The 26254-nt window shown below is 42.9% G+C and overlaps 1 protein-coding gene across 1 annotated transcript; it reads right to left on the reverse strand.

The window, feature by feature from the left end:
* Positions 1-11258: 11258 nt before the first annotated feature.
* On the reverse strand, positions 11259-26254 carry LOC115047977 (MICAL-like protein 2). The gene is made up of 16 exons (XM_029509255.1): positions 25708-26254; positions 24723-24771; positions 22889-23030; positions 22617-22804; positions 22349-22476; positions 20832-21587; positions 20519-20724; positions 19954-20008; positions 19138-19280; positions 18986-19050; positions 18401-18524; positions 18156-18258; positions 17022-17095; positions 16830-16944; positions 16555-16601; positions 11259-14152 (listed from the first exon to the last, which is right to left on the reverse strand). The coding sequence occupies exons 1-16, from the start codon at positions 25848-25850 to the stop codon at positions 14076-14078; spliced, it is 2415 nt and encodes an 804-aa protein (XP_029365115.1). The 5' UTR covers positions 25851-26254; the 3' UTR covers positions 11259-14075.

Consider the following 26254-nt stretch of genomic DNA (forward strand, 5'->3'; position numbering starts at 1 on the left):
TGTGTGTGTGTGTGTGTGTGTGTGTGTGTGTGTGTGTGCATTTGAAATGTAACAATTTAGCTAAGGCGCTAGCAATGGCAAGAGATTCTCCCACTCATGCTGCATATCAATGCTGCCACGAACACTGCATATGCAAAGCTGCGAGAGCGTGTGTGTGTGTGTGTCTGTGTGAGTGTGTGAGTGCGAGTGTGTCCGATTAGAGAGGGATTTTTGTTCACTTGCTGATGAGGTGTCTGAAGTAAGTTAATTGCCTATCAAGAGAGCAAGCCAGCACTGCCTTGTGTGTGTGTGCGTGTGTGTGTGTTTGTGCGTGGTTGGGGCCTCTGCTTGCTTGTCTATGTCACTTCACAAGCTAATTGCCCGTCAGAGGTCTGCTCGGGTCCACTCCTTCGCTTAGATCGAGTCTTTGTTTAAGTCCATGTGCATAAATACAAACATATAGTTGCTCAGTGACGTAAAGTGACTCAGTGCATATTGTTTGTTGATATTCAAGCAGAAACTTAAGCTAGTCATTAATTTCTCCTGGTTTTATAGACTCTTTATGTGGCCGCAGCCTGAAATCGCTCATGTCTCTGGACCCCAACACTCCACTGTTGCCCTAAATCAAAACCAAACTCATTATAACGCAATTAGCACGGCGAACACTGTTTGTGAACGTTTCACCGTGCAAACGCCCGAGCAGCATTACGATGTGATTCCATCACAATCTCAAACTGAAATTAAGCTTATGCAGAGATGCACACAAACGGCCACAGAGAGAAGAACGTTCAGGGTAACCACAGATTACAGAGGAGCTGACTCACAGCCGTCACATCGAATTGATCCAACTTCTCTCTCTTTGGAAGGCTCGTTAGAAACAAACAAGAAAGGAATTAGAGGTTAAGATGCCGACCATGAAAAACAAAAACTCCATCTTGAGTCAGACCAGGGAGGTTTGTTCTCTTTCTGTCTCTCTTTGATTTGTAGCCCTCTCTCCACCGTCTGGCTAATGAAGCCAATTTAATTTTAAAGCCAAACAAGAAAAAAGAAAAAAAAAAAACAACAAAAAGTCCACGTGGTTAGAAGTGGCAGAAAAGTTAAAAAAGTTAACCTTCTGTCAGAGCAGAAAACATAAATATTGGTTAGACCCAGGCCTGCCACAGATTTTGTGACACAGTTGCATAATTTTTCGGTAACTGGAGCTCGACAGCATGAAAGCAGGAGCTCTGTCAGGTAAACGGGGACTAATACTTTCTCCTCTAAAAAAATAAAAAGTAAAAAAGTGCTTGAATTCCAATTTCTGCTGCTTTATACCTCTTCCCCACAGGATATATTCAACAGAGATATTGGACTTTCTACTCAGATATATTTATTGGGCAGCTGCAGATTCTACTGCCTTTGTAGATTTATGTTTAATATCATATAATAGCTCATATATCTTGTAAATTGCAGTGCATTGATATAGATTTAACAGCACATAAAGCATATAAAGTAGGTCGAATTGCCTCCACCTTGATCAGCTACAACAGTACATTAATTCTTCAGTAATGATAATTCAATAATATGGAATAAAATATCACGTTGAATGAAGCAATTCTGCTCATCCTTAACATGTCGTGTAAATTGTGCCGATAATAGTTCTTGTGTTTGGCCTTTTAATGGTTTTAATGTTATTTCTACTTTCTACATCTTTCACCTCTGCCTGTATCTGCGTGTGCGTGAGTGTAACCCCAGCAGAGTAGTTTACCTTCAGGGGCTCGAGATGCTAATTAAGATGAATCCACCTCTACTCTCTCCTGGCCCCGCCCCTCGCTCATATTCATCAGTGTTATGCAAATGAGTGTGTGCAAAAATCACATCTCGGGCCACACAGATCACAGCTACCAGAATCCCATCTGACTCATAGTAATATATAACATTTAATAACACTTTGCACACACACACAGAATCAATATCCATGATTTAATAATGCAATGTACTGATCCAACTGGTTTCACAGGCCCTATTGCTGGCCACAAGAGCATCGCCACGACAACAGGCACCAGAATAACAGATCCACTGCAAGTGTGTTAATTGAATGCATTCACATGTGTGTGTGTGTGTGTGTGTGTGTGCATCCCCAAATCTTCCTTCCTGCAGACGAGAAGCCAACAGAAGAGCTGAGCACACTGTGATTCACTTTAATTCACTCCAAGCATCATCATCTATTCCCTTCATGTTGTTTTAGCTCCTGTAACCACCATGAGTGGGATCAGACATTCTTCATTTCTGGAAAGATGAAGAACAGTTTAATAAACTACCAAAGCACACACACACACACACACACACACGTGCACGCACATGCAGATCCCCTCAGCAGGTGAGCGTAGCTGAGTTGACACTTTGTCAGCACAGTGTAATTTGACATAATGAATGCAAGCATCGTTACTGCTGTTAATTGGCCAGACTAATTATACTCTGAGGACGTCATTAGAGAGAACCTGCCGCTCCAACTGCGCGTGTGTGTGTGTGTTCATGCGTGTGTGCATTTGCGTGCGTGTGTGTCTAAGAGGCTGGTTGGGCAGACGGAGGGAGAGGCGCAGGAGGCTGGAGGTGGCTCGGGCTCATGCAGGGGTGAGGCAGGATGCGGAGGAGCGGTGCAGGTGGTGAGGATTGATGAAGAGGGGGGAGGAGTCTAGGGTGGAGGAGGTGAGGAAGGGCCTTGTTGAGGCACCACAGAGGAGGGGAGGCTTTCAGATTCTAAGCCAGAAAGAGGTGATGGCAGAAAGCAGGAGGTCAGAGGAGAAAAGGATCCGGTGAAAGGTGAAAACAGTCAGCGTCGTGAAAAGTTTGTCAGCATGTTCTGCCACAGCTGAGATTGCATGTGCACCCTGTTAGACCGCTACTCCATTCCTTTCATTTCAGTGTAGAAACAAGGTGAGAGTGCACTGTGGCACTTTAATTTATGATTTAATTAGGCAGAAGGGTGATTACTATTAAAGTCAATACAGACAACCGATGGTTTTTATTTGATTCACTCGTTTAACGCCTTTCTGTGGTCAAACATCAATGCAGCGGGAAACTCTTGAGCTGTTAAGTACGTTGTGTTGTTCTCGTCTTTCTTTTTCACTGATCTGGCTATTGGTACGGAGGCGTGGCCTCACTTGGTTCAACGTGGGAACAGACAGATTAGATTTTTTCGTTTCCGCTCCGGCATCAGTCTGAGCAAACATCTGATTGTGGAAGCATCAAATCTGCAGCATACCAACAACTAGCTGCTTTACAGCAGCACAAGAGCAGCACAGGGAAACATTTCTATCAGATTAATTATGAACAAGACCCCAGTGAAGGTTTAACGTCATGCAGTCACGAAGTGTACACGGAGAGCTGATCACTTCGGTTGTCGTGGAGGCTTGACTTCGGTTCATCACCACACTTTTGTTTGAGATCGATTTCATTCCTCACAACCGTTCTCGTACTGATGCTCCTGAAAATGTACACCTTAAACACAGATTATTGAGAGAAGCAGAGAGTCTCATCAGTTGAGTTTATCTGATTAGTTGCACAATACATCATCAGTTTTCATTGTATTTCATTTTGCTGCTTGTGATGCTTGTTCCGCCCCAGACAAGTGTGAAAAGTTCTTTTGGCGACATTTCAAGGATTTATTGATCTATTTTATATGTATATATAACATTTTCTGAGTTGCAATGTGTGAAAAAAACAAACAAACAAACAAAAAAAACTATGAGTTGACTCAATAATGGAGATAATGACAGCGCTAGAGACAGAAGTCAAACCGTGGACAGCGCAGTGCCAAACCACCTGGGCCCCCGTTACGTTCCTTGATATAAAATATGACTAAAATATGACATATTTGTATTCAGTGGAAAAAGAGCCAGACGCAGAATAAAGTCTGTTTGGGATTAAAGTTTGTGTCTTTATCCAAACCAAATAGAAACCAAACGGATAAATAAACAGGTGGAAACCAGACCTAAGAACTGTAGACGAGCTTTCTGTGCATTAACAGAAAGCAACGAATAAGCCAATTCCTCATCCGAAAAAAAAAAAAAAAAAAAAAGAAGCCAGCGCCTCATCGCTGTAACTGCATCAGTGGAGTATTTACTGTGTTGGCCATTACAGCCGAGCAATTTGAGAAAATTCTGAGAAACAATAACGGCTAACAGTCCGCCGACGGAAGGAGGGGTGAGAGTCTGCGACAAGCAAAGCGTGTAATTTCCTAATTGTGATCTTGCTAGACAATCCGTCCTTATCAGTGTCTGATTCCCACATTGCAGGAAAAGTAGATGGAGAAGCTGCAGGCCATCAAACGCACACACACACACACACACACACACACACACACACTCTCCAGAGAAGACAGAGGCATGAAATTACATAAAGGAAAGGGATACAGATAGAAAGACTGAGAGACTACTGCAAGAACAAACAGGCCTATCAAAGGACCACAGACCCAGATAACAAGATAAGGCCTAATCAATCAATCCTCACACACGGCGCGAGATTGCGCTAAGTGGCTCATGAGCCCTGCTGTAAATTAAATCTGCACACTCCTTCAAGTAAGACAGAATGGAGGGAGTGAGAGTTGGAGAGAAAAGGAGAAAGAGAGAGGGGGGATAATAGAAGATAATTTCATCAGCATGGTCCATGATGAAGCTTTTACACGGTGGTTTGAGAGGCCAAACTAAAAGGCTGGAGGTTTGGTGATATTGAATATGAGTGGTGTGTCATGATTAGATTTGTAAGACGATAACTAGGAATTAGATTATAGGGTCTAATGTGGATATCTGAAAGGGTGTCAGATCTTAAGGGTTTAGTGTGTGTGTGTCTGTGTGTGTCTGTGTGTGTGTGTGCATCTCCAAATCTTCCTTCCTGCAGACGGGAAGCCAACAGAAGAGCCGAACACACTGTGATTCACTTTAATTCACTCACTCACAGCATCATCATCTATCCTCTTCATGTTGTTTTAGCTCCTGTAACCATCAGCAGGCTGCTGAAACAAAAAAAAAACACTTGGTACTGAAAAAAAAAAAAAAAAAAGGCAAACGCGGTCTGAAGAGAGAGAGAGAGAGAGAAAAAAAACAGAAGAAAGAAAGATGGAAGCCAAAAATAGAGATGAATGCGAATCAGCGTTTGGTGAAACAGAGGTGCCAGTGTTCCTTGGAATGATAAATCATCCCCTCGGTTTTTCTGTCCTGATGCCACAGACCCAACGTGTGTGTTTCATTTGGCAAAGCTTCATTTCTTTGGTCGTTGGAAAAATGTCTTCACAAGGCAATAATTAAGACTATTCAAATGTTTACTCTAACATCTACTCTGTTAGTGTCGCTGTGTGTGTGTGTGTGTGTGTGTGTGTGCGCGTGCGTCGGCCAACTCCAGCTCTGAGTATTTATTCAGGCAAAAATGTCGAGTCAGCGTAAGACAGCACCAGACGTTAGTAGAGATTGAGGGTCCCGACGATGGACACATCAAGCTCGTGTGTTTCTTCGTCGACTCCTCCTGTCTCGACTCAGCGCCATCACTCACGTCGTCAGCAGTCGTACAAATCATTGTATTAAAGCAGAGATAAAGAGAGAAGCTCCATCAAAAAGCAAGCGAGCACCTTCTTGTTTAAAGGTCTAGGAGTTCAGAAATAATGCCCTAAAACGAGATGTCCGGACGCTTCACGCTTCACGATGCCCAAACTCGGGCCTTGCATGATTTGGTTTTTCAGAGTTTTGAAAATCTTAAACTGTATTTTTATCTAAATCATCTCCTCTGATTTGTTCCACTGATGGTTTCGGTACATCAAATTACAAAGAAACTTTACGGATATAAGTAAAAAAAAAAACAACAGAAAGGTCATTTGTCACTAGTTCGGTATAACTAGCAGCTAATGTCGCTGAATTCTGGAGATGTCTGAATGTTGTGTGATCAACTTGAACTGAGTCACTTTTCACTTTTTCTATTGCTCCCCATTTGTGCTACTGTTTTAGTCGTCAAGTCGCAGCCGCTGAGGCTTGGTTGGTTTTTTTTTTTTTTTTTTTGACTGCCTCTCTCACTGGGCCCAACACAAACTCACACATACCCACACAGCCCAAACACAACATGAACGCATCCAGCGTATGAGCAACCAACAAATCTGAATTATAAATAGGGAACAGTGACGCAAAGTGAAGGTCTCATAACCTAAAATGGATGGACACACACATACACAAATACACAACCACCAATAAAGTTGTCTGAGTGTTATTTGCCAGGCGGGGGGGGGGGAAGGAGATTCATGATTTTTAATATTCAGAGCAACAGAAAAAGTGGAAAACCAGACACGAAAGCACACACACACACACACCTACACTGACACATCAGCTTCAGAGCGCCACGCTCACACATGAACTATGAAGATGTTTTTCTATTCGTATGGTGGCAGACAGCAGCTAACGCACAACAGATCGCTCCCAGCAGAGAACACACAGCCCTCACATCATTAACACCTCCTGCTGTGTACCGCTGGGCTTCAACTGTCTGGGGACACAAAGGCAAGAGAGGGAGGGAACAAGAGACAAACGCTTAGGACACAGACACAAAAAAGTGCTATAAATGTGTGTATTTATGCCTCTGTGTATGTGTTTTCATATATGTGCGTGTGTGTCTGTGCGCGTGCTCTCCATCTCCCAAATGCCTCGACTCATCTGCTAATTAGTCAGGAGCAATTAAGTACACTTAAACTAACCGCACAGAGAGGCAGCCCAAACACACACCCAGGTAAACAAATAATCACAAACAGAGCGAATGTGTCATTTTAAGCATACCGGTTAATAAAAGCAAAAGGAGTCCCTCGCACTGGAAACAGGAGAACAGGAATAATTATCTGTGAAGTGAGCGGAGAAAGACGAAGAGGGAGAAAAGAGTAATAAGGAATGAAGGGAAAAAAGGAGGAGAAGGAGATAATCATAAGTCCCAGTGGACAGATTGGAGCAGAGTGGATTCTATCACATGCTATCTCTCATTTATATGCTAATTTACACTATTAACAGGAGGAGAGAGAGACGGAGAGAGAGGAAGAGGGGGAAGAGAGTCTAATAAATACCTCCTGATTGCTGTTTGTTCATTAGTGGCTTTGTGTTTCTAAAGAAATGTTGTAGTGAGCCACCCGACTGCTGTTTCCAACCAAAGACGAACTGTGTCTCACATCATCCTGAGAGCAGGAAACAACAGCAGCAGCAGCAACAACAACAACAACAACAAAAGGGAGAGCGGATGTTTGAAATGAAATGAGGAAAAATATATAAAATAAAGCCAGAGAGAGAGAGAGAGAGATGTTATCGTCGTAATTCAATTTGGATTAATGCTGCAAATCAACTGCTTTCATCCCTCCTCACTCCCTCCCCTCCTTCACTTTTGTTCCTTTATGATACTGATAGCCACTTGAGTGCTTCTCTCATTTTCTGCTTTAAGCTTTTGCTGCTGCTGATCTCAGTTCAGCTCAATTAAAAATAAATATGAGTTCACGTCTGCACACGCAGCGTCGGCGTACTTCAGTGACCTTCAAATATACAGGCAAAGAAAGATCGTACACAACTGCCACAAAGTACATGAGAAGCTTTGTATCATTGTTATTTTACTATTGGGGGAGTGTGTTTTTTTTTAACCTTCATAATAAGTTATCATTTATCTCACCCCCTCCATGAAAACAGATTTCATGCTGAGGACTAAATCATCAAGGGAAAAGTCACAGACTCCTTTTGGTCCATTTTTTAAATGGACCAAAAATAGAAAAATGACATACAGATGTCTAGTGAGCTGAAATTTCTGAATAAAAAAAAAGGTCAATTTAAAGTTTCTTTATTTCTTTTTATAGTAATTGTGTTTTATGCTTCAGATGTATTACTGTTATCTCTTCCTTTTTTTTTTTTTTTCAGTATTTACTGATGTTTTGCTCTGTTCAAAGACGATCATCAAATATAATATATATATATATATATCAACTGGGCTGGGAGGATTTCTCTCTCAAAAGCGGTGGGGACCAAAAACCTAGCCAAAAGGAGAATGAATATTGGAGTTTCATTCAACAGGTGGCCAGAAACGCAACTCTGGGTGATGAAAAATAATTCTGCTCTGACATTTCTGCAGCCAAGCGGCCAATTTAGATTTGTCTTAGTCTATTTTGTGTTGCCAGATTTGCAGGTTTTTCTACCTGACTGGACTACTTGTACTTTCATTGGGTAAATAATGGTTGATAATAATGGCTGGTTGTTGTAATTTGGGATATCACAGCCAGTGTAAACTCATGAAAAGTTATTTTTCAGAGGTTTTCGAATTGGAAACAACGCCAACTGTGCGTTACCTTGAAAACGTAATCCCCAGTCAGCAGTGATTTTGGGGGCCAAAATCTAAACACAAACACATGAAATATTACTTTTCTTTTTTGAAAACCAGTTCCAATATAAATAAACTCTCAAACTCTCAAAAAAGACGCTTCTCATCCAGAAGTCGGCCCGACAAATATCACGCTTTAAAGTTTTCTTCAGTCTCAAACTAATCCACTGACAGTTGTCAACACACCCACTGACACACAACAAGCACAGACACACAACGGTGAATTCGGCGTGTTCAGTTTTTCCGATATGTAAACAAGCAAAGGCCTAAAACAAACAAAAAAACAAACAAAACATTGTCGACATCCTGTTTGGGGTAGAAGTGAATCCAAACTATTTCACTTTTCCTAATCTGTAGTTGTAGCTCTGTAGTTTGTATTGTCTGACTCACCTGCAGGCTGGTGTCAGTAAATCACACAGCAGACTGAGCACCTGTTCGACTGCCAGCTGTCGTTTTCTGTTTCCTTTAAGCAGATTGTTTGTAAAAAGTCCAACCTTTGCCTTATAAATGCAGCAGGGATCATTTCAAATACAGTATAAAGCTGCTGGGTATCTTTGACGATAAAAAATATATCATGATTCATTTTTTTAAGATATATATTTATGTACAATTTAAAAATGAATTACGTGAACACAACTACCTCAAAAGATTGTAGGTGAGTAAATGTTTTCCTACCTGGAAAAACAAAAATAGTCAGGATTCAGTAAATGTCAGCATAATTTTTGGCACAATTTTTAACAATTTTCTTTCTTGATTTTTTCACCATTCGTAGTTTTAATTTTAAAACCCGTTCATTCATTCGTTGAGCTGAGCATTTACAATTTGTAAATAATGAGGCATCAACAGGCAATGGGAATATATAAGATGGTGTTTCTAATTTACTTAGTGCCTATCCACACACACACACACACACACAATGACCATTACCCTCCTGGCCTGTCACAGGCACTTAGAGAAACACAAAGAAGGAGACCTGAACCAAAGTCCTGAAATGATTTTCCCTCCTGCTGCCAAAGTGTGTGTCCAGGTTACTGTGTGTGTGTGTGTGTGTGTGTGTGTGTTTGCAAGTTGAGACCACGTGCAAAGGGTTTCCACGGGCAGCATCCAGAGGTTCTTGAGGGGGGGTCCTCAGGCTTTGATTGCTTTTCCAGTGCTGTCGTCACAAAGACACACTTATACTCAAACGGCACTTCTTGTCAAGACACGATGATGGAACCTCAGACGCACAAAAAAAAAAATATATATAACAACAACAAATCAGAAAGCAGCGTTTCCGTCTCAACCATTTTGTTCTACCGTGTGGACATGCATCATACCGACGCTAAAAATCACTTTGCTGCGGATTCCACACAAATCTGTTCTCACTTTTACACCTTATTGTTTTCCAACATATTCTAAATATCACCATTTGATTTTTTTTTTTTTTTTCAGTGAACAAAAATCATGCTAAACTTCAACACGTGTTCCATTTGTTGGCCTAAAACAGCTGTTTATGAACTTCATGTGAGGAAGTCACGAAGCCAGACCAAAAGATTTGGTGCTGAGAATAAAAACAGTAAAACAGCAGCCGTATGTGATCGGCAGAAATCATGAAATCCCGTCAGCCGTGTTAATCTTCGTCTGTGAGGCCGAGCGTCCATCTTGGCTTGGTGGAGAAGGGTTGAGGTCAGAGGCTTCGTGCGAGCCAGGTCAGGTTGAGGGTCCACCGTAACGGAAGCGTCCGCATATTTCTGGCCTTATTGTGTAGCTGTGTGTAGCAAAGCTCCAATCACTGTGCTGTGAAGCATTTTGTGTTAATGTCACAGAGGCGACGCAAATATAGTTCATGAGGTCAATGTGCAGGTGACTTCATGATGAAATCCCAAACTCTGGGTTTCATTTTAAAGCCGCTTTAATCAACATTTTAGCATTAGTGTTAATTTTGCTGTCCAGCCTCACAGCGTTAATGTGTTGGTTCACTCTCCCAGCGAGCTCTTTTTTAACCCTGAGATGAACCCTTTAACGTTCACAAGCATCTGTTTATGTTCCAACTTGCGAGAGATTTTTCACTTAAAAAACTTGTGAATACCAAATCAGTGGGTTGTCATGCTAAACACAAGCCCATTTACATAACCAAAAGACCATAACACAATCACTCAACACATTTGTGTTGCTTGTTAGGAAAGACAAAGTTTAAAAGGGGTGAAGAGGATTGTGGAATTATGAATACAGCATCTCTCCTAATCTTAAAAGGGATGAGGAGAGATGCATAAATGTGTGTGACACAACAAAGCCAACAGATTGGGCGTTTGCTAATGTGAAGATTATATTATTTTAACATGAATAAAACAGACAGTTGTTAGTGTTGAATTGCATGGAGTCGAGCCTCACCAAAACTGACTGCACTGTTTAAAAGTCTGTGTGACTAATATGAGAGCGCACTGTGTTATGCAAATGAAGCACCTCTGAAAGGTATATTTACAGGCAGCGCTGAAACCCCAGTGTCCCACGTTATAAATGTACCTTATTAAGTCGACTTAAAGGCACATTTTCACCCCAAAGATAAACATGTTCCAAAGTTAGGCAGAGACAGGACTGATTCAGACGCACAGCGGTGCGGTGATGGAACATTTTATCATGGTTCGAGGAGGAAATCAACAAAGGTTTTCACACATAACAACAGGAACAGATGTCGCCTTTAGAAAAGAAAAGATTACACAGTTTTGCATTTTCACACTAAGATATATATATATTTATATATATATATAAAAAAAAAACAACAACCAGAAGGTAAAAGTCAATTTTCCTCTTCTTTTCTCCTTTCATTGTGATGCTTCTCTCGTTCCCTCTTTGCTTTTAAATGGATGTAGCAGAAAAAACTGTTTTTGTGTTTGCATGTGCTTGTGTGCGTTTGACCTCGTCACTCTGTGGTTTTGTTGCAGTAGATTAGCAGCTTTTTTTTTTTTTTTTTGTACTGACAGCTTTTCCACAGTCTTTTTCTTCTTCTTGTGTTCACACCTCAACTGTATCCTTTACAAAAATCTGGATACCATAAATGACGCACAGGAACATTTTTCCCATCACATGTATTTCAGGCAAAAAAAAAAAAAAAAAAGAAAAGAAATAAATAATCTTTAAAATTTCAGCGATGAGCTATATTTTGTTCAAACTAGGTCTTCATTCAATTCAGTTGAGTTAAATTTTATTTTTATTTATCTCACCGTTCTTAGCACGGTTGGGTCAACAGTCACAATTGAACAAGCCAGCATTTACGTAGCTACGATGGGAACTTTAAACAGGAAGTAAACACCAACGGGCCCGGAGTCTGGATCGGCAGCCGTCAGCTTCAACCTGGTGGCTGCAGAGGGAAAGAGCGCTGTAGTAAGGATAATAATCAGGAACGATGCTCAGTGCATCATGGGACGCCGCCCGTAGCAGCGCAGTTATAGTTCAACGAGGGTTGAGTTCGAGAGGTCGCCCAAACGTCACACGGCTAATGTGTGAAGTTTGGGAGACACAATTAGCAGTTAACTTCAGCGTGCATGCCTTTGGGCGGTGGCAGGGAGCTGAAGAAGCCGTGCAGACGCCGCACAGAAAGGCCGGGTTCCACAGGAGAGCAGCCAGGTCGCTGAGTCCACATGTACACCTGCGTTCAGAGAGCCGGGTGTTCTCTGGGGATAACAGGGAACTGTTTAGAGCTAATCACTAAGATGAAAGGTTGTGGACTGATTCAGAAAAACAACCCTCCTGCCCTTATCTGTATATTCTGGTATCGAACACGACACAACATGAGTGACTAATTAGTTGTTTTAAACTTAAAACTGAAATTGGGACGTTGGGCTCTATCTGGTTGGAAAGAGTGGGATGTATTTGTGATGACGTCACAGGATGATTCCTCGGTGAATAAGTGACATTTTGTCAGTGCTGTTGGTGCTGTCGGGCCTTTTCTTTTTGTGGTTTGCAGAGTAATATCTGCCCTGCTGTTTTATGATAAAACTCAAACGGAGCGACACAAGGGAAGACTTGTTGAGTCCTGTGGTGGGAAGAGGAGAAAAACACACTTCCCTTGGAACACAAAAAGAAAACAACGCTCGTCTCTGATGCCGAGTTTGAGATGGGCCTTCAATCTGTCATTTGTAAAAGAGCAAAGAGCTCTGGAGGTTTCAACCGCGCACGGCTCCGGTCACATGGAAAGGCTCATGCTGCCTCCCGGTGGTTACACCGAGAAAATGGAGCAGGGTGAGCCACAACCAACTGGATGATGATGGTTAAAATATCTTTACAATACAATTCCCAGTTAAAATCAAGGAGCATAATAATCTAACACTGACTTTTGTACGACTGTTTTCACATGAGTGGATGGAGAACAACATGAGCCATTAATGACGTCGCCCTTTTCATAAAATCTAAGGACATTTATTCCGGCAATTCATTTACATTTCAGAGCATTGTGATCACCAGATGTGTACAATACACACAGCTGAGACACCCAACATAACACTGACATATATACAATAATCATTTTCAGATTCAGTTCAGTTCAGCTGATAGGGAGCAAGTTCGTCACAACACAAAGAATTTGTTTCAGTGCCTCTGCAAACAAACGAGAGATGACAATAAAATATAAAGAGTTAATTCAGCTAAGAAATATGTACGACGACGACGCACAACGGATTGGGCCCTGCATTCGCAGGACTCAGGGGCAAATGTCCGGCCAATTAAGTTAAAGCTGTGAGTCACATGACGCAAACACAAAACCTGTTTCTTCTCTCGTCAACCACGAAAACTCAACAGATGTGCGTTAAGTCATTACCAAATGTGACATGATGACGAGTGATAATGAAAAGATCAATTGTGCAGAAGCTAAAGAGTCAGAGCTTTTTTTGTTTTTTTTTTTAAACTCCATTTCTGAAGGATCGGCTGCAGGAATGAACACGGTGAAATGTGAGTAAAAGTCCCTTCGTTCTTAGATTCTTTAGCACCCATCGAGGACAAACATTTCAAGGTTTCTCATCACAGGTCGCATTAAACCACACGGTCAGACTAACCCTGCCAGAGAACGACCCTTCCTTCTCAGGTGCTTTTGTCCAAATGTTTTCAAAAAGGGACAAATATGGAATAATTTGAGGGGTCAAAAAAGATCGAGAGAGGAGAGCGAGGTTTTTGCTCTTTAACCAGCCAACAACTGGTTAAAAAAAAAAAAAAAAAAAAACGTGTTAGCTGAAACAACATCTATATCTTCCAAGATAAAAAGTCTGTGTGAGACAGAGAAATACATGACTGTGCAGCAGCAACAGCGGCGGAGCCACAGGGGCACGAGAGACCAGAAGCGGGCCGACCTCTCGGATGTGTCGAGCTCCCATTAGCGTCAGTGATACTGTAAACAAGCAGCATTTGAAGGAAAACAAGCACGGAGATGTTCACGGGCAGGCGGGGTGCGCATCTGTTTCTGCGAGTGAGTGTCAGCGTTAAGTAGACAGATTAAGACTAGAAGGGGATTAAAACTAACAACTGGAGCACTGAACCCAATCACATCACGGCTGGTGAGTCATTAACCCCCCAAAACATCCATCTCTGCGTGCATGTGTGTGCGTGCGTCAACGTCAGATCTCGAGCGAAGCAGCTGACGGAAGGGAAGGGCATTTCTTCTGCGCCCGACAGACTATCCATTCATCGAGCGTATCCCCTGAATCATACGCCGAGCACGCTGACATTAAGACCACAACTGGAGCGGCAGACACTTCAAAGGGAGAAGCTCGTCATTCCTCCTTCTTGCTCCCCCAGCCGAACAGTCTGGCCACCGGGGACTTCTTCTTTGGTTTCTCCTTCTTTATGTCTGCAAGAGAAATAAAGAATTCGATGAGAAAATGCCGTCCGCAGCTGGACTACAAACACCAACGGCTTTGTATTTCCACGGCGATTGTTCCAGTGTATCGTGCCCGCCTGTTTTCTCTTTACTAAGTAGGCGTCTGACACATAATTGGGTCCAACTCAGGACTTTCACACTACATATCACGGCCACGAAGGCCGATCTGATCAACGTCACGCTCTTCAGTCAGCTGTCAGGAGCACATTGACACAAGTCAAGCATTCACATATAATCCTGCACTGCTGCTGAGAGTCACTTCGGCAGGGAGACAGAGAGACAGCCATCTTTAATTTCACTCAGGTTTTTTGTTTGTTTTTTAACCTCGGCCATGTTTGTTCATTTATTTGCGTTTTTTGCAGAAATACTTGAACCGACTTGATGACGATCCCTAAACCAGGACCCGGACTGGGATTCAGTTATTTTTGATCACTTTTCTTTTTAATTCACGGCATTATTTAACGTCCTGCTCAACCATTTGGTACAGCACATTTTGGTATTTGAATGTATATTCATACATTCACAATGAAGTGTCATCTCAACCGTTTGGTAGAGGTCTATATTTTAAAAACTTTACAAATGTTTTTTATTTTGTTGTTATTATTGCCCGAAGGAACTAAAAATGCAAAGACATTTTTCCATTGCTTTTTTCTTAGTGAGGACGTTAAAGGGTTAACAAAAACAAAACAAAAATACATATTTATGTTTAGACAGCGTGGAGAAAAAGGCTGAATCCACATTACACACAGAGCTGATTGATTAATAGGAGGTAACAGTGCAGATATTTCATTCAACACTAATAAAATTCTGACAATCCCCATGATGAGAATATCAATGAGACAACACATACACGAACTGGATGTTTTCTGTCATGCTGGAGAAAAAAAACCAAAAAAAACCCCAAACTATTTCACACTTAATTTCGACCGTCACCGGCTAATTCGACTCACTGACGTTTGCCCTCGGAGTGACCTCTGTGTCTGAGCCATCGACTTGACCTCAATCGTTTAGCCTCATGCTCCTTCTCGACCACTGCGCTCCTCCAAGGAACATCGTCTGGCGTTCCCATCCCTGCTAACAAGGCGATCTCAGGCCAGACTGCTCTCATCTGTGGTTCCCAGATGGCAGAGCAAGCTCCTGAATCCAATCAGAGCAGGGACGTCCATCTCTGTCTTTAAACCCCCTGTCCTAAAACCTGATACGTCTTCCACTTTCTTGGACGATCTCCTGCACTTATTTGATAGATGCGGTACTTAATACTTAATATTTACACCGAAGCACTCCACTGCACTGAAGCTTAACTGATTTGCCGAATCAGTAAATGAAATGAATGAAATCACACGGCTGTCTGGTAATTTGTGAGGATTAATGGCAATGCATTAATTAAAAAAATAAAGGCTACTTCAGAACAGCACATATGCTGAATTGTTTGTCCTTTTTTCTTTTTGTAGTTAAATAATGCGTTTTATTTACTGATCCATATTTTATTGGAGTGTTGTAAATCCATCCATTGCTCTCAAATTAATAGCAATATCGACCCATCAATACTCTGTTGAACAATGGGAACTCAGCAAACACCCCCCAGCTGAAGCGGGTCAACAGCTGTATGAGGATAAACTGAGCTTTGAACTTTCAACACATCACCGAGGCCCCTTAAGCATCCCGTCGTACACAAACAGAGTCCTTCCTGACGTCTCTCACTTGCTGCTGTTCCACAAAACACAAATCTCACGTTCCTGTCAGGAAGCTTCCTCGGACACTTTTCGTCCCTGCAGCCTTGTGTGATACTGTATGTGAGCTATAAGTGCTAGGAGATACGAGTAAACTAGGAGAGGACTGAACAGAGTGGGAACGAACTGTGAAACTTTGGCATTAACTTTATGAATACATTAAACCCAAATGGCTAATCTTTAGCCCACGGTCGGTATTCGCTCACTGTAACATGACGACCTTTCATTAAAGTTCAATAAATCTCCTCAATTTCAGCCCTGCTTTCCCGGTCATGAATTGCAAATGAAGCTGGCTTTAACGCTGATCTATCAGAGGGTCAAATTAACCGGCTGCATTATCCATTTGTCTAACGAGAACGCCGCTGACAAAAAGAGGGGGAGCATTTTGTTTGATGCTTTTTCCATTAGCAGTCATTAGATCAAATGAGATGAAAACATCGGCCGGTGGCGCCCTTAAAAATGCACACACACACACACACACACACTTCCATAAATCACTACGAGAATTCTATCTACTTCAATTAGAGGCATCCATGATGGAAATCCTCAATTGTTTCATTTATATCCAACTAAGTTGCGGAGACAAAGAGGTTGTGGCAAATAATGAGGGGGGGGTCACATGATCTGTGGATGAACACTCACTGAAATTCATCATCATCAGGTTCAGCTGCTCGTCTTCCTCTTCCTCCCTGAGAAGATGAGGCACGGATGGAGAAAAGATGAACACAGATTAACAAGAAGTCACAGTAATATATATTTACATGAACTGTTTAATGAAGTCACGCGAACAGTTTGGCCCTTAAAAAAAACGTATTGATTGAAAAAACTGCCTGAAAACGGGGAATAAACTTCAAACTCTTTCACTGTGTGGATGCCACTTTTAGTTTTATGCGTCATCTGTTTGTTCAAAAACACACCTGAGTCTGTCCTCATCCAGACCTTCGACAATTGCGTTTCTGTCGTTGACGATCTCCACCAGCTTGTCCATCAGCTCCGTTTCTCTTTTGTGGTCTCTGGATGTTTTTAGATGCTCTGCACACAAACAAAGAAATAAATATTTTGGTGTTCATGTCCTGTGTGGTGTTGACCGTGACCTCCTGAGCCCTCACCTGGTTTTTCCATCAGTGTCCTGAGCTCCTGTTCAACACTGGGCTGCTGTTCCTCCAGATCCTGGGTTCTTCCTCTGCACACAAACTCACACAGATTATCGTTGTTTATTGCACCCCCCCACTCCCTCCCCGCTAAAATTCGATATCTTTAGTCTGATAGTTTGATCATTCTAATATCTATTCAAATGGGCCATTACTGTCTGAACCCATTTTCAGTCAGATGCAGTTGAAAGCTTTTACATCAGGTACATCTACAATTCAGATGCTGATTAAAAGCTTCTAAATGTCTGTTATTAAAATGCCTAATTTGGAGGAGTGCGACCTGGGTGGAAATTAAGTAAGTGTCTTTAAAAAGCGAGCATGCAGTGCAATTATTTCCTTAAATAAATGAATATTAAATGATAAGCTTGGCCATATTCCACTGAAATGACCAAACGCTACCTCTAAATCATCACTGCCAGCCCTCCCTGTCTGTGTTATTTAGCATACAGAGATATAAATCTTCAGAAAAAGGGGAATGGATTTAATCTTTAACCTGAAAAAAGGCTCAGTAACAGGAGGGCTTCGCAGCGCTCGACAAACATTACTCAAAGGAACAGAGGAATAAAACATGCATTTGTTGGGAACGACCTTCAGCCGTGGATTAAGACACATTTGTAACTATATGGATCATTTGTAGCACTGTGGCTGTGAATTTGGGATCGATTTGAGATAAACTGCTGCGCCCACATTTATCATATCACTGATATCACAATAGTTTCTGGGCAACGATGGCGCTCTGCGGCCCGGAGGAATACTCTACATCCGGCTTCAGATCAATTTCTGTTGGTTTCCGTCTTTTCACAGTGAGAAAAATCTAAAATATCACCAGGATTATCCCCTGAGCAGCATCCTGCCTGTTACTCCTCTTCCACTGCAGCCAGCGGGGGGGTGGACCGTCCCGTTCCAAGCCCCCCCATGTGGGGGGGGGGACGGAGGAGGGAGGACACTGGGAATTCAAACTGTCAACCTTCTGGCCACAAGTCTGTTTCACTAATCGCTATAAAGTGACATGCCCCGTTTCTAAATGTGTTCGTGTGTGTGTGTGTGTGTGTGTGTGTGTGTGTGTGTGTGTGTGTGTGTGTACACACTCACATGTAGACCAGTTCAGACTCCCGGCGCATGGCCACCTGCTTGTTCCTGATCAAGTTGAACCATTCCACCATGAGCTCATTCATGAGAGAGTCATCTTCACCCTCTGACAAACAAACACACACAAATAATCCCTATTACACACAAAAAACACACACACAATCCCCTAAATCTGCGTTTTTTTCACCTGAGTAAAGAGGAGGCTCATGAAGTGTGTGTGTGTGTGTGTGTGTGTGCATTCATCTCACCTTCTTCACTTTTGCGGAGCCGCACCTCCAGCTCGACTCCTCTCTTCTCCAACTTGTTCAAATTATTTTCAATGTCTTCAAGCTCCTTCAGGATCTCCTCTTTAGGGATGTAGTCCGGTTTTGTCTGCAGGAGTAATACCACAAACACAGACACACACACCTCTGTGAGGCAACGTCCTCTACACCCCGTCCATGAGCAAAATATGATTCCGTACATTCAATATAATTAATGAATTAAATATCAAGTTAAATAACAACAGTGAAGTGTAAAAAAGAAAACATTTCCCTGAAATGGTCCAGCTGCTCTTACTGTTCATTTAAGTGACGTAAATCTTCTGAGGACTCGATGAGAAACTATAGAAACCCACTTTTTAAAATATTTTCAAACTTACACTTTCATTTTAAATGGCACACAATAAGATCTTTGAGTGATGTGACTGGGAATGTTTTTTGGCTTTTGATTGTTTGTTTGCTTGTTTTTTTAAGTTTGGAAAAAAAAATATTTTTTTTTTTTAAACGGCTCGGGATTTTATTTATTGTAATAAATATAAATATAAATATTTTGCTCCATCTGAGCTTCAGTACCTTCGAAGTCTTTGACTCCGGCTTGGTGCCGTTCGCAGTATGTTCTCTCTGACCATTCAGAAATCCTGAAAAGGATTAAGAACAGAAAGAGAATGAACAACAAAGACAGATTTAATTGATTTTTCTCTGTTTGAGCAGAAAAGTCACGCTACCCTTTGATGGCGCTGGAGTCACTGAGATGCTCACGCTGGGAACGTTAGGGGAGGACGAAGACGGCCCAACGGAGAGCTCCGAAGTTTGGGACTTTCCAGCTTCATCAGTCGACGCTTTAGCGGACTGTGGCGGACCAGCGGGTCTGTGGATTGATGGACAAAAAGCGAAAAGAGTCCGAAATTATCCTCATTGGCAATTTATCTGCTAATCACTGCCCTGCGGCCTTCGCTTTTGATTCATGAGAGTGGAAGGAGATGTCATCTGGGGAAAGGAACTCTGAGCGGTGAGCATATGTTGCACCACGGAGGACTCTACTCAGTCTTGACACCATTTGGGGCTCACATGCATGTGGCGGAAGAGGAGAGGCCGAAAGCTCTGACTACAAGTGATGGCCGAGCCATTTGGAGGAGCAGCAGGTACGGGCTTCCTGAGGGAGGACTGGTTGGAGAGATGGATGGAGGGCTGGATCAAAGGATGGGTGGATGGACAGGACCTCAGGGGGGAGAAATCCCTCATACGGTTCATGCACGATGATGTCGATGAGCAGATACTCCCTGCTGCTATGACGTCAGTCAATATGGGAAAGGGTTTATCCGGAAACACAGAAGGATAACCGTTTCCTCACAGCAAGGAGGTTCTGGGTTCAATTCCCAGATCCCATTTAGGGCAACTGGTGACTCCAAATTGTCCAGGGACCGTTATGGTTACAGGTTTCTCTCTGTGTTGGCCTATGACAGACTCCGCCCTCACCCAAAGTCAGCTGACAGAAATAAAACACAAAACAAGATAAACAAACAAAAGAAACAAAAACTTACTTGGCAACAGGTTTGAGCCTGGACCTCCAGTCTGCAGGAGATTCTTTTTCTGAGGCTGAAAAAAAAAAAAAAAAAAATTATGGAGAACTTTAGTGTTTTTCACATCCGTCATCACACCAGCGTCCAACGTCAGTTCCTGTTTTTGCTGTCAGAAAAGCGATGACATTTACTTCCAGGCAGAACAATATTATAAGGAATCTCTAAATGAGCACAAAGATCATCATCATCAGAGGGGAACTGGCTGCTCCTGTACACATTAGTACATGCACAGGGAGGAAGGATTAAGTTGGATTACAATGACAAAGAGGTGTCAATGACATTGATGAAGCCTTTGAAATGAACAGATGAATTAGTCATTTACGCAGGTATATTTTTCTTGCAGTTTTTTAGAGAAAGAACATGAATCTAAAAACTCTTTCAAATGGTCTAGAGAGGCCATAATCAGTATCAGTAAACAGATTTCATTCTTTCTTTTCAGTTTCTTTTTCTAAATTATAACGCTTCTCTATTTGAGAAATTAAAGTTATTTTCCGGTGGGTTTAGTTGTAGAGATGTTTGAATGAACCTGGGGTGTTGGGTGATGCACCGGCAGGCCTCGGGGCCCCTCTGTCAGGAGTCCTGGCTCTGGGTCCGGTCCCGCCGGCCGGGCTCGGGGCAGAGTTAGGGGTGTCCACAGGCTGCAGGTCAGCCAGGATGGACGGGTCAACTTTCAGCCTCACCCTCCCTCTGACTCCCCCCGGCTCCCTCTTAGGAGTCTCGACTTCGGAGGGTCTGATTAGAGACGGAGAACTTTGATCACATGCTGTCATTCACCAGAAGAGGTCAGGCTAAAGCAGGATAAACTGCTGAATTCTGGTTTTTTGGGTTTCATCACTTACTTGTCAGTTTTCTTCAGCGCGGCCGTCGTCCATGACGGTTTGCTGTTGTTATTGTTGTTCTGCTCGGCCAGTTTCTTAGAGATTAAAGCTGCTGCCGATGCTTTTGCCTTATTACCTTCGCCGTTTTCCGGTTTCAAACTTCCCTTCCCTTCCCCACCTTTATCTGAGTTCACACTTATTTCCTTTTTCCCACCACCACCAACATTTACAACAACAGTCACTGCCTGAGCAGCTTTGGCCTCCTGGACCTTTCCGCTCGCAAGCGGCCCTTTATTAGGTTTATTAAGGTCGATGTTTATGGACGCAGTCTTCTTCTCCTCATTGTTGGGGCTGCTGTCTGACTGGAAGAACTTGAGCTTGGCCTGCTGTGTCTTGGCTGATGTGACTGAGGTACGGGGGGCAGCAGTGGGCCTGGTGCTGATGGAGGTGGTTGTAATAACGGCAGATTCAACGGTAGTCCGTGGCGTCGGTGTGGGTTTGAAGACGGACGCTGTCTGACTGTCTTTAGCGGAGGAGGAGAAGGACGAGGTGGAAGAGATGCTTGAAACAGAACGGGAAACAGACGAAGGAGAAAAGGTGATGGAGGAGCTGGAAGGGGTGCTGGGTTTCTCCGTCAGCCATGTTGGTCCCAGTCTGGAGGGCGCTGGAGTCGGAGCAGCTGTGTTGGATTTAGTGGAGTCTGTCAGAGGAGTGAATTTGGAAACAGGAGTGTTTGTGGCTAAATCTCTGAGAGGCGAGCTTGTTGGTGTCAGTAACCTGAAAGACACAACACACCACAGTTACAGTCATGAGTTTTTCTTTTTCATAGGATGAATCATCGGCGTTCCAACTTCAAATGCACATCAACACATTTTGATGGTTTCAAAAACGGTTTTGTTCTGGAAAAAAACCTAAGCGTTATTTTTTGCTCCTGTTTCCGAATGATTTAAAGGCCAAGAAGTTGGAAACTGCTGATCTAAGCTCCACATCCTCCTGCTTCTCAACCAGTTGCTGATAATTCAATCTGCAGTTCAAGAATCTTTTTGTCTTATTATTATTGTATACATTGAAATATTCTCTCAGCCAATTTCGTTTTTCCACCTTCTCTAGTTGATTCTTGCGTGTCTTTCTTCTAAAATGTCTGATGCTGCTGTAATGGGGACTGATAAAGAAATTTGGATTTGGTTTTCAGGTTAATGAAATGAGGACACAGCTCAGATCTGAGCACTTCAGGACTTGGCCCACATAATAACATCTTTGGGTCAGGAAACGGGAAAAGACCAGGTGCTTAAAAGAGACCAGACTCTGGTGGTAGTACAAAAAAAAGACAATGCAACAGGTGACGAGGAAGGAAAAGGAAATGGTAAATTTTACAGAATAGGAAACAGATGACAAGTGAAGTGGAATATGACAGGATGGAAAAAGTTAAACGAACAATAAATGCCGGTGTTGAAAAGATAACGTTGAGATAAGTATTTTGAAAGCACAAAGCCAGGATTGGTTATTGGTTTGTATTTTGAAGGGAGTGAGGCTCTTACTTTGCACAGTTCCTGTGGTACAGCTTCCCGTCCACTAGATGTCGCTGCACCAAGTGAACGTGTTTGCTGCAGGACACACATTTGTTGCTCAGAGTGCCTGTCTGGTGAGATTTCTGGACCACAGCATCCTAGAAGAGGGAGAGAGTGAAGATGAGCGAGGTTACATCCAGTGGAAAAGCTGTTTGGTGGACACAAAGCTCATCTTTGATTTATGCATCTTGATGAATTTGATCAGTAAATCAACAGTGATGAAGGAAGCAGCATTCACCTGTGCGGCCTTTCTGGTCTGTGTGGGAGAAGGTGATGGCCTCCTGATGTTGGAGGAAGGGGGCGGGCTGTTTTCTCTGGCAGGCTTGGATGAGGGGAACACCTTGGCCACCACCGGCTGGTTCTTCTTCCCAGACGGCTGGTCTGTGGGGCCGTCAGCGGGACGCTTTATCCCTCCCATACCGCCAACTGAGCGCAAACAAACGCACACAAAGGTGGTTCAGAGGAGGGCGAGAGGGGCGGGGAGGGGCACCCCGAGGCCATGATACTCACTCGGAGACCGTCCGTGGAAGTAGTTGTAGTACTGTGAGACGTATGTCAGGATACTGAGGCGGTCGGGAACCTTCAGAGCCACCATGTCCTCGGCATCCAACAACGCTGGAATACCCAGCTCCTCCTCCGCAACCCTGAAGGCCTGCAAATAACACAGGCAGTACAGAAAAAAAGCCTTTTTTAAGAATCTGGACTGACTGGCCAAAGATGGAGCAGCATCAATAAATCAAACACAAGCAAGACTGTCTGACTCAGCAGGGCCTCAGAGACATCTTTGCATAATTCAGACAAGACTTTTGTCTTGTCTGAATTATAATAATCTCATACGTGCCTTTGAATAATAATATTCAAAAAGGCATGTATGAGGCTGTTTCTTCGCCACAGAAAGTTCGATGTCCTGAAGCTGCTTTAACACCCCAGGGATGATGAAGTGTGTTGAAATGTGTTGGTTAATTTACAGAAAAATTCTCCTCTGTCTTCCTTTCTTTTTCTTTGTATGGCTGGAAAAAAAAGAAAGGTGTTGAATTCCCTGCACACTGTCAGCATGAGTCAAGGGAAGTTCATGGCTGAAAATATTTCACTATTCACACTTCCTGTGATATTCTTTATTACTATATTCTTTCCTCTTCAAAATAAAAGCTTTATGCTGTGCGTGTCTTGTTCCTGTAAATCGTCGAACAAAATTCTCCTGAATGGCCCAGTTCTGATCCCAGACTAGATCTACACCTCGAGGGTTAAGAGAGCAGTAAGCAAGTCAGGAATTTCCTAACTCGACTCACATTCAGCAATTCCATGGAAGCAGGGAAAAAAAAAAAAAACAACAAGCAGCAGCAGGCCACCGAGCGAGGGAGGCCTAATCAGTAATCAGAGGACTGAGGGAGCCATAAAACCAAAGTTAATTTAGCTCTGACTTGTGGGAGTTTAATCTCTTACAGCTTTTTTTTTTTTTTCTTGTCCTCTTATTCAGAACAGTGTCGGGCAGTAAATTTAGCTTGTGTGTCTTTTGTTCTGTCACAGTTCAAACAGCAGAAGCTGGTGATGCTGAGCGCTTTGTCGGCCTGATCGCGAAGCTCTGGGGAGAAAAAAGTGAAGAATGCAGCAGAGCAGCCAGAATCAAAGCCCCCAGACTGAAACACTCTCCAGTTTGGCAACAGCTCCTTCGCTCTCTTCTCGTTCTCCATTTAGAAAATTCTTTGTTGCCCAACGTCAAGGGGTGCTGATGCAATATCCAGAGCCAGCACACGTGAAGAAGCAATCTGATGTATTGATTGTAAGATGTTAATCTAAATACTCCGAGAAACGAGTTTCATGTTCAGGTATATTTCAGGAATTGATAACTAAGCGCTGTTTATTTTACTGATTTGAACAGCGAAGACAAAAAAAAATAAATAAATTTTTAAAAATAATCACCAGTCAGGAAAATGCAACACAACTCAACAGCACCACAAACTGCAGCCTCCGAATCAGTCACCAAGAGGGAGGAGCCCTGAACCATCATGACCATGAAGGGACAACTCCACCGGGTGTAAAAAAGGCTTCTTGTATTGAAGTCTATGGGAAAATGGCCCTCACTGGGCTTATTAGCTCAGTCGCTGGTTTCATGTCTTCATCATGAAACACATTGTTCTTTTATTATTATTATTATTATTATTATGGTCTACTTTAGACTTGAAAGCAGCTTATGCATAGAGGTGCGGCTGCTGATTGTACCATCCATGTTATTCGGACAACTGAAGAATTAATGGGCTTGTTTCACCAAAACTTGTGCTTCTTTGACAAACTACTCAAAGTCAGAAATCAAAAGGTCGGAATGCAGAATGTAAGCAGGCCTTACCAGTTTGTTGTTGTCGTAAACATTTTCCTTCTTCAGTGAATCAAAGTTGCTGCAACACAGAAACACAAGAAATGACTAACGGCACACATGATCCAATTTCGCCACATTACACATATTTCTGGACACAAGTGGTGGCCAAAACTTGTGTTCGTGTTAGTCACGCGCACACTTCGCATCGTGACAGAGAGCTCAGCTGAGATATGTAGATAAACATGAAATGTTCCCTCATGCTGGTCGGGCTGCAGGTAAATACGGGGGCCACTGAGAAATGAAAGTGCCACCACTGTCAGCCATAATGGGCCCCCCAAAAATCACCAAGATATGACGACAACTGTCGAATGTGGACAAACCATCTTCTAACCAGCTGGAACCAAAAAACACTCAACAGCTGTCAGGTACAAATATAAACTGTTTTCCTTCAGTGGAAGTTCCCTGATAGTTTTCCAAGAACAAGGAGATAAGAACGTTTTTTTAACGATTATGGAGACTAAATAAATTCTTAATGCTTCATCTTGGCTCCATAAACATAAACTAGGCTAAACATGTAAACAAACTGAGCAACGCTTAAGTGATCAGAAGAAAAAGGAAATGATCAAGAGGTCATCTATGAGGAGGCAACTATAATATGTAGGTCAAGCTTTTCTAAGGTGCTGCAGTTTTAATTATTCCCTGAAAGCTCACAGAGCAACATAAATAATGTAATCACACTTATTTTCATTGTTATCTGCAGTTCCTTAATCTAGATGAAATGATTTCCTTTTCCCTGTCCAGCAGACACACAAAACACTTTCACTTTGGCTCCAGATTCAACAGAGATGTTCAGCGTGTTGACAAACTGGATGAGGCCCAGTGAACCGCCAAGTCCAGTCCATCCCATCTGAAGGTGAAATCAGCTGATAAGCGCAGAGAGCAGGAGCTACACATCATAACGTTGAATTCTCACGCAGTCCAACGTGCTTCACTCAGTTCCCGCCTCGGTACTTACATGAGATCCGGTCTGTGTTTGTGGATGAGGGCGCAGAAAGCCAGTCCGTCTCTGAATGATGTGGTCATGTTGGTGACGGAAACATCCCGGTAGCCTTCACACTGGATCCGGCACCACTGCTGCAGAGCCTTCACGGCCGCCATCCCGGTCCACGGACCGGACCCTGAGCCGCACCACACACACACACACACACACACACACACCTCTCTCTCCTCCCCCCTCTTTCTCTCTCTCTCTCCCTCCAACTACAGACTTCAGAAAGTTTCCACAGCAGTTTGAGCTGCTGCTGCTGCTGCTGCTGGATCCGGGAAGTGACAGAGTACAGGAGTGTGTGTCTGTGTGTGTGTGTGTGTTGGGGAATCACCTCCCCTCCTCTGAGGAAATGGGCAGAAACATAATGTGACACCTGTGAAAGGTCGGTGATGACGCTGCTGGGTGGAGTCTGCAGCCTGTAACCCTTTGTGTTGTGTGTTGTGTGTTGTGTGTTGTTTCACAAGTGTGGCCTATAAACTGTATGTAAATCCAACCAAATGTTGTTTTTTTTTTT

Source organism: Echeneis naucrates, chromosome 1 (genome assembly GCF_900963305.1).
Source record: "Echeneis naucrates chromosome 1, fEcheNa1.1, whole genome shotgun sequence".
NCBI classification, from domain to species: Eukaryota; Metazoa; Chordata; class Actinopteri; order Carangiformes; family Echeneidae; genus Echeneis; species Echeneis naucrates.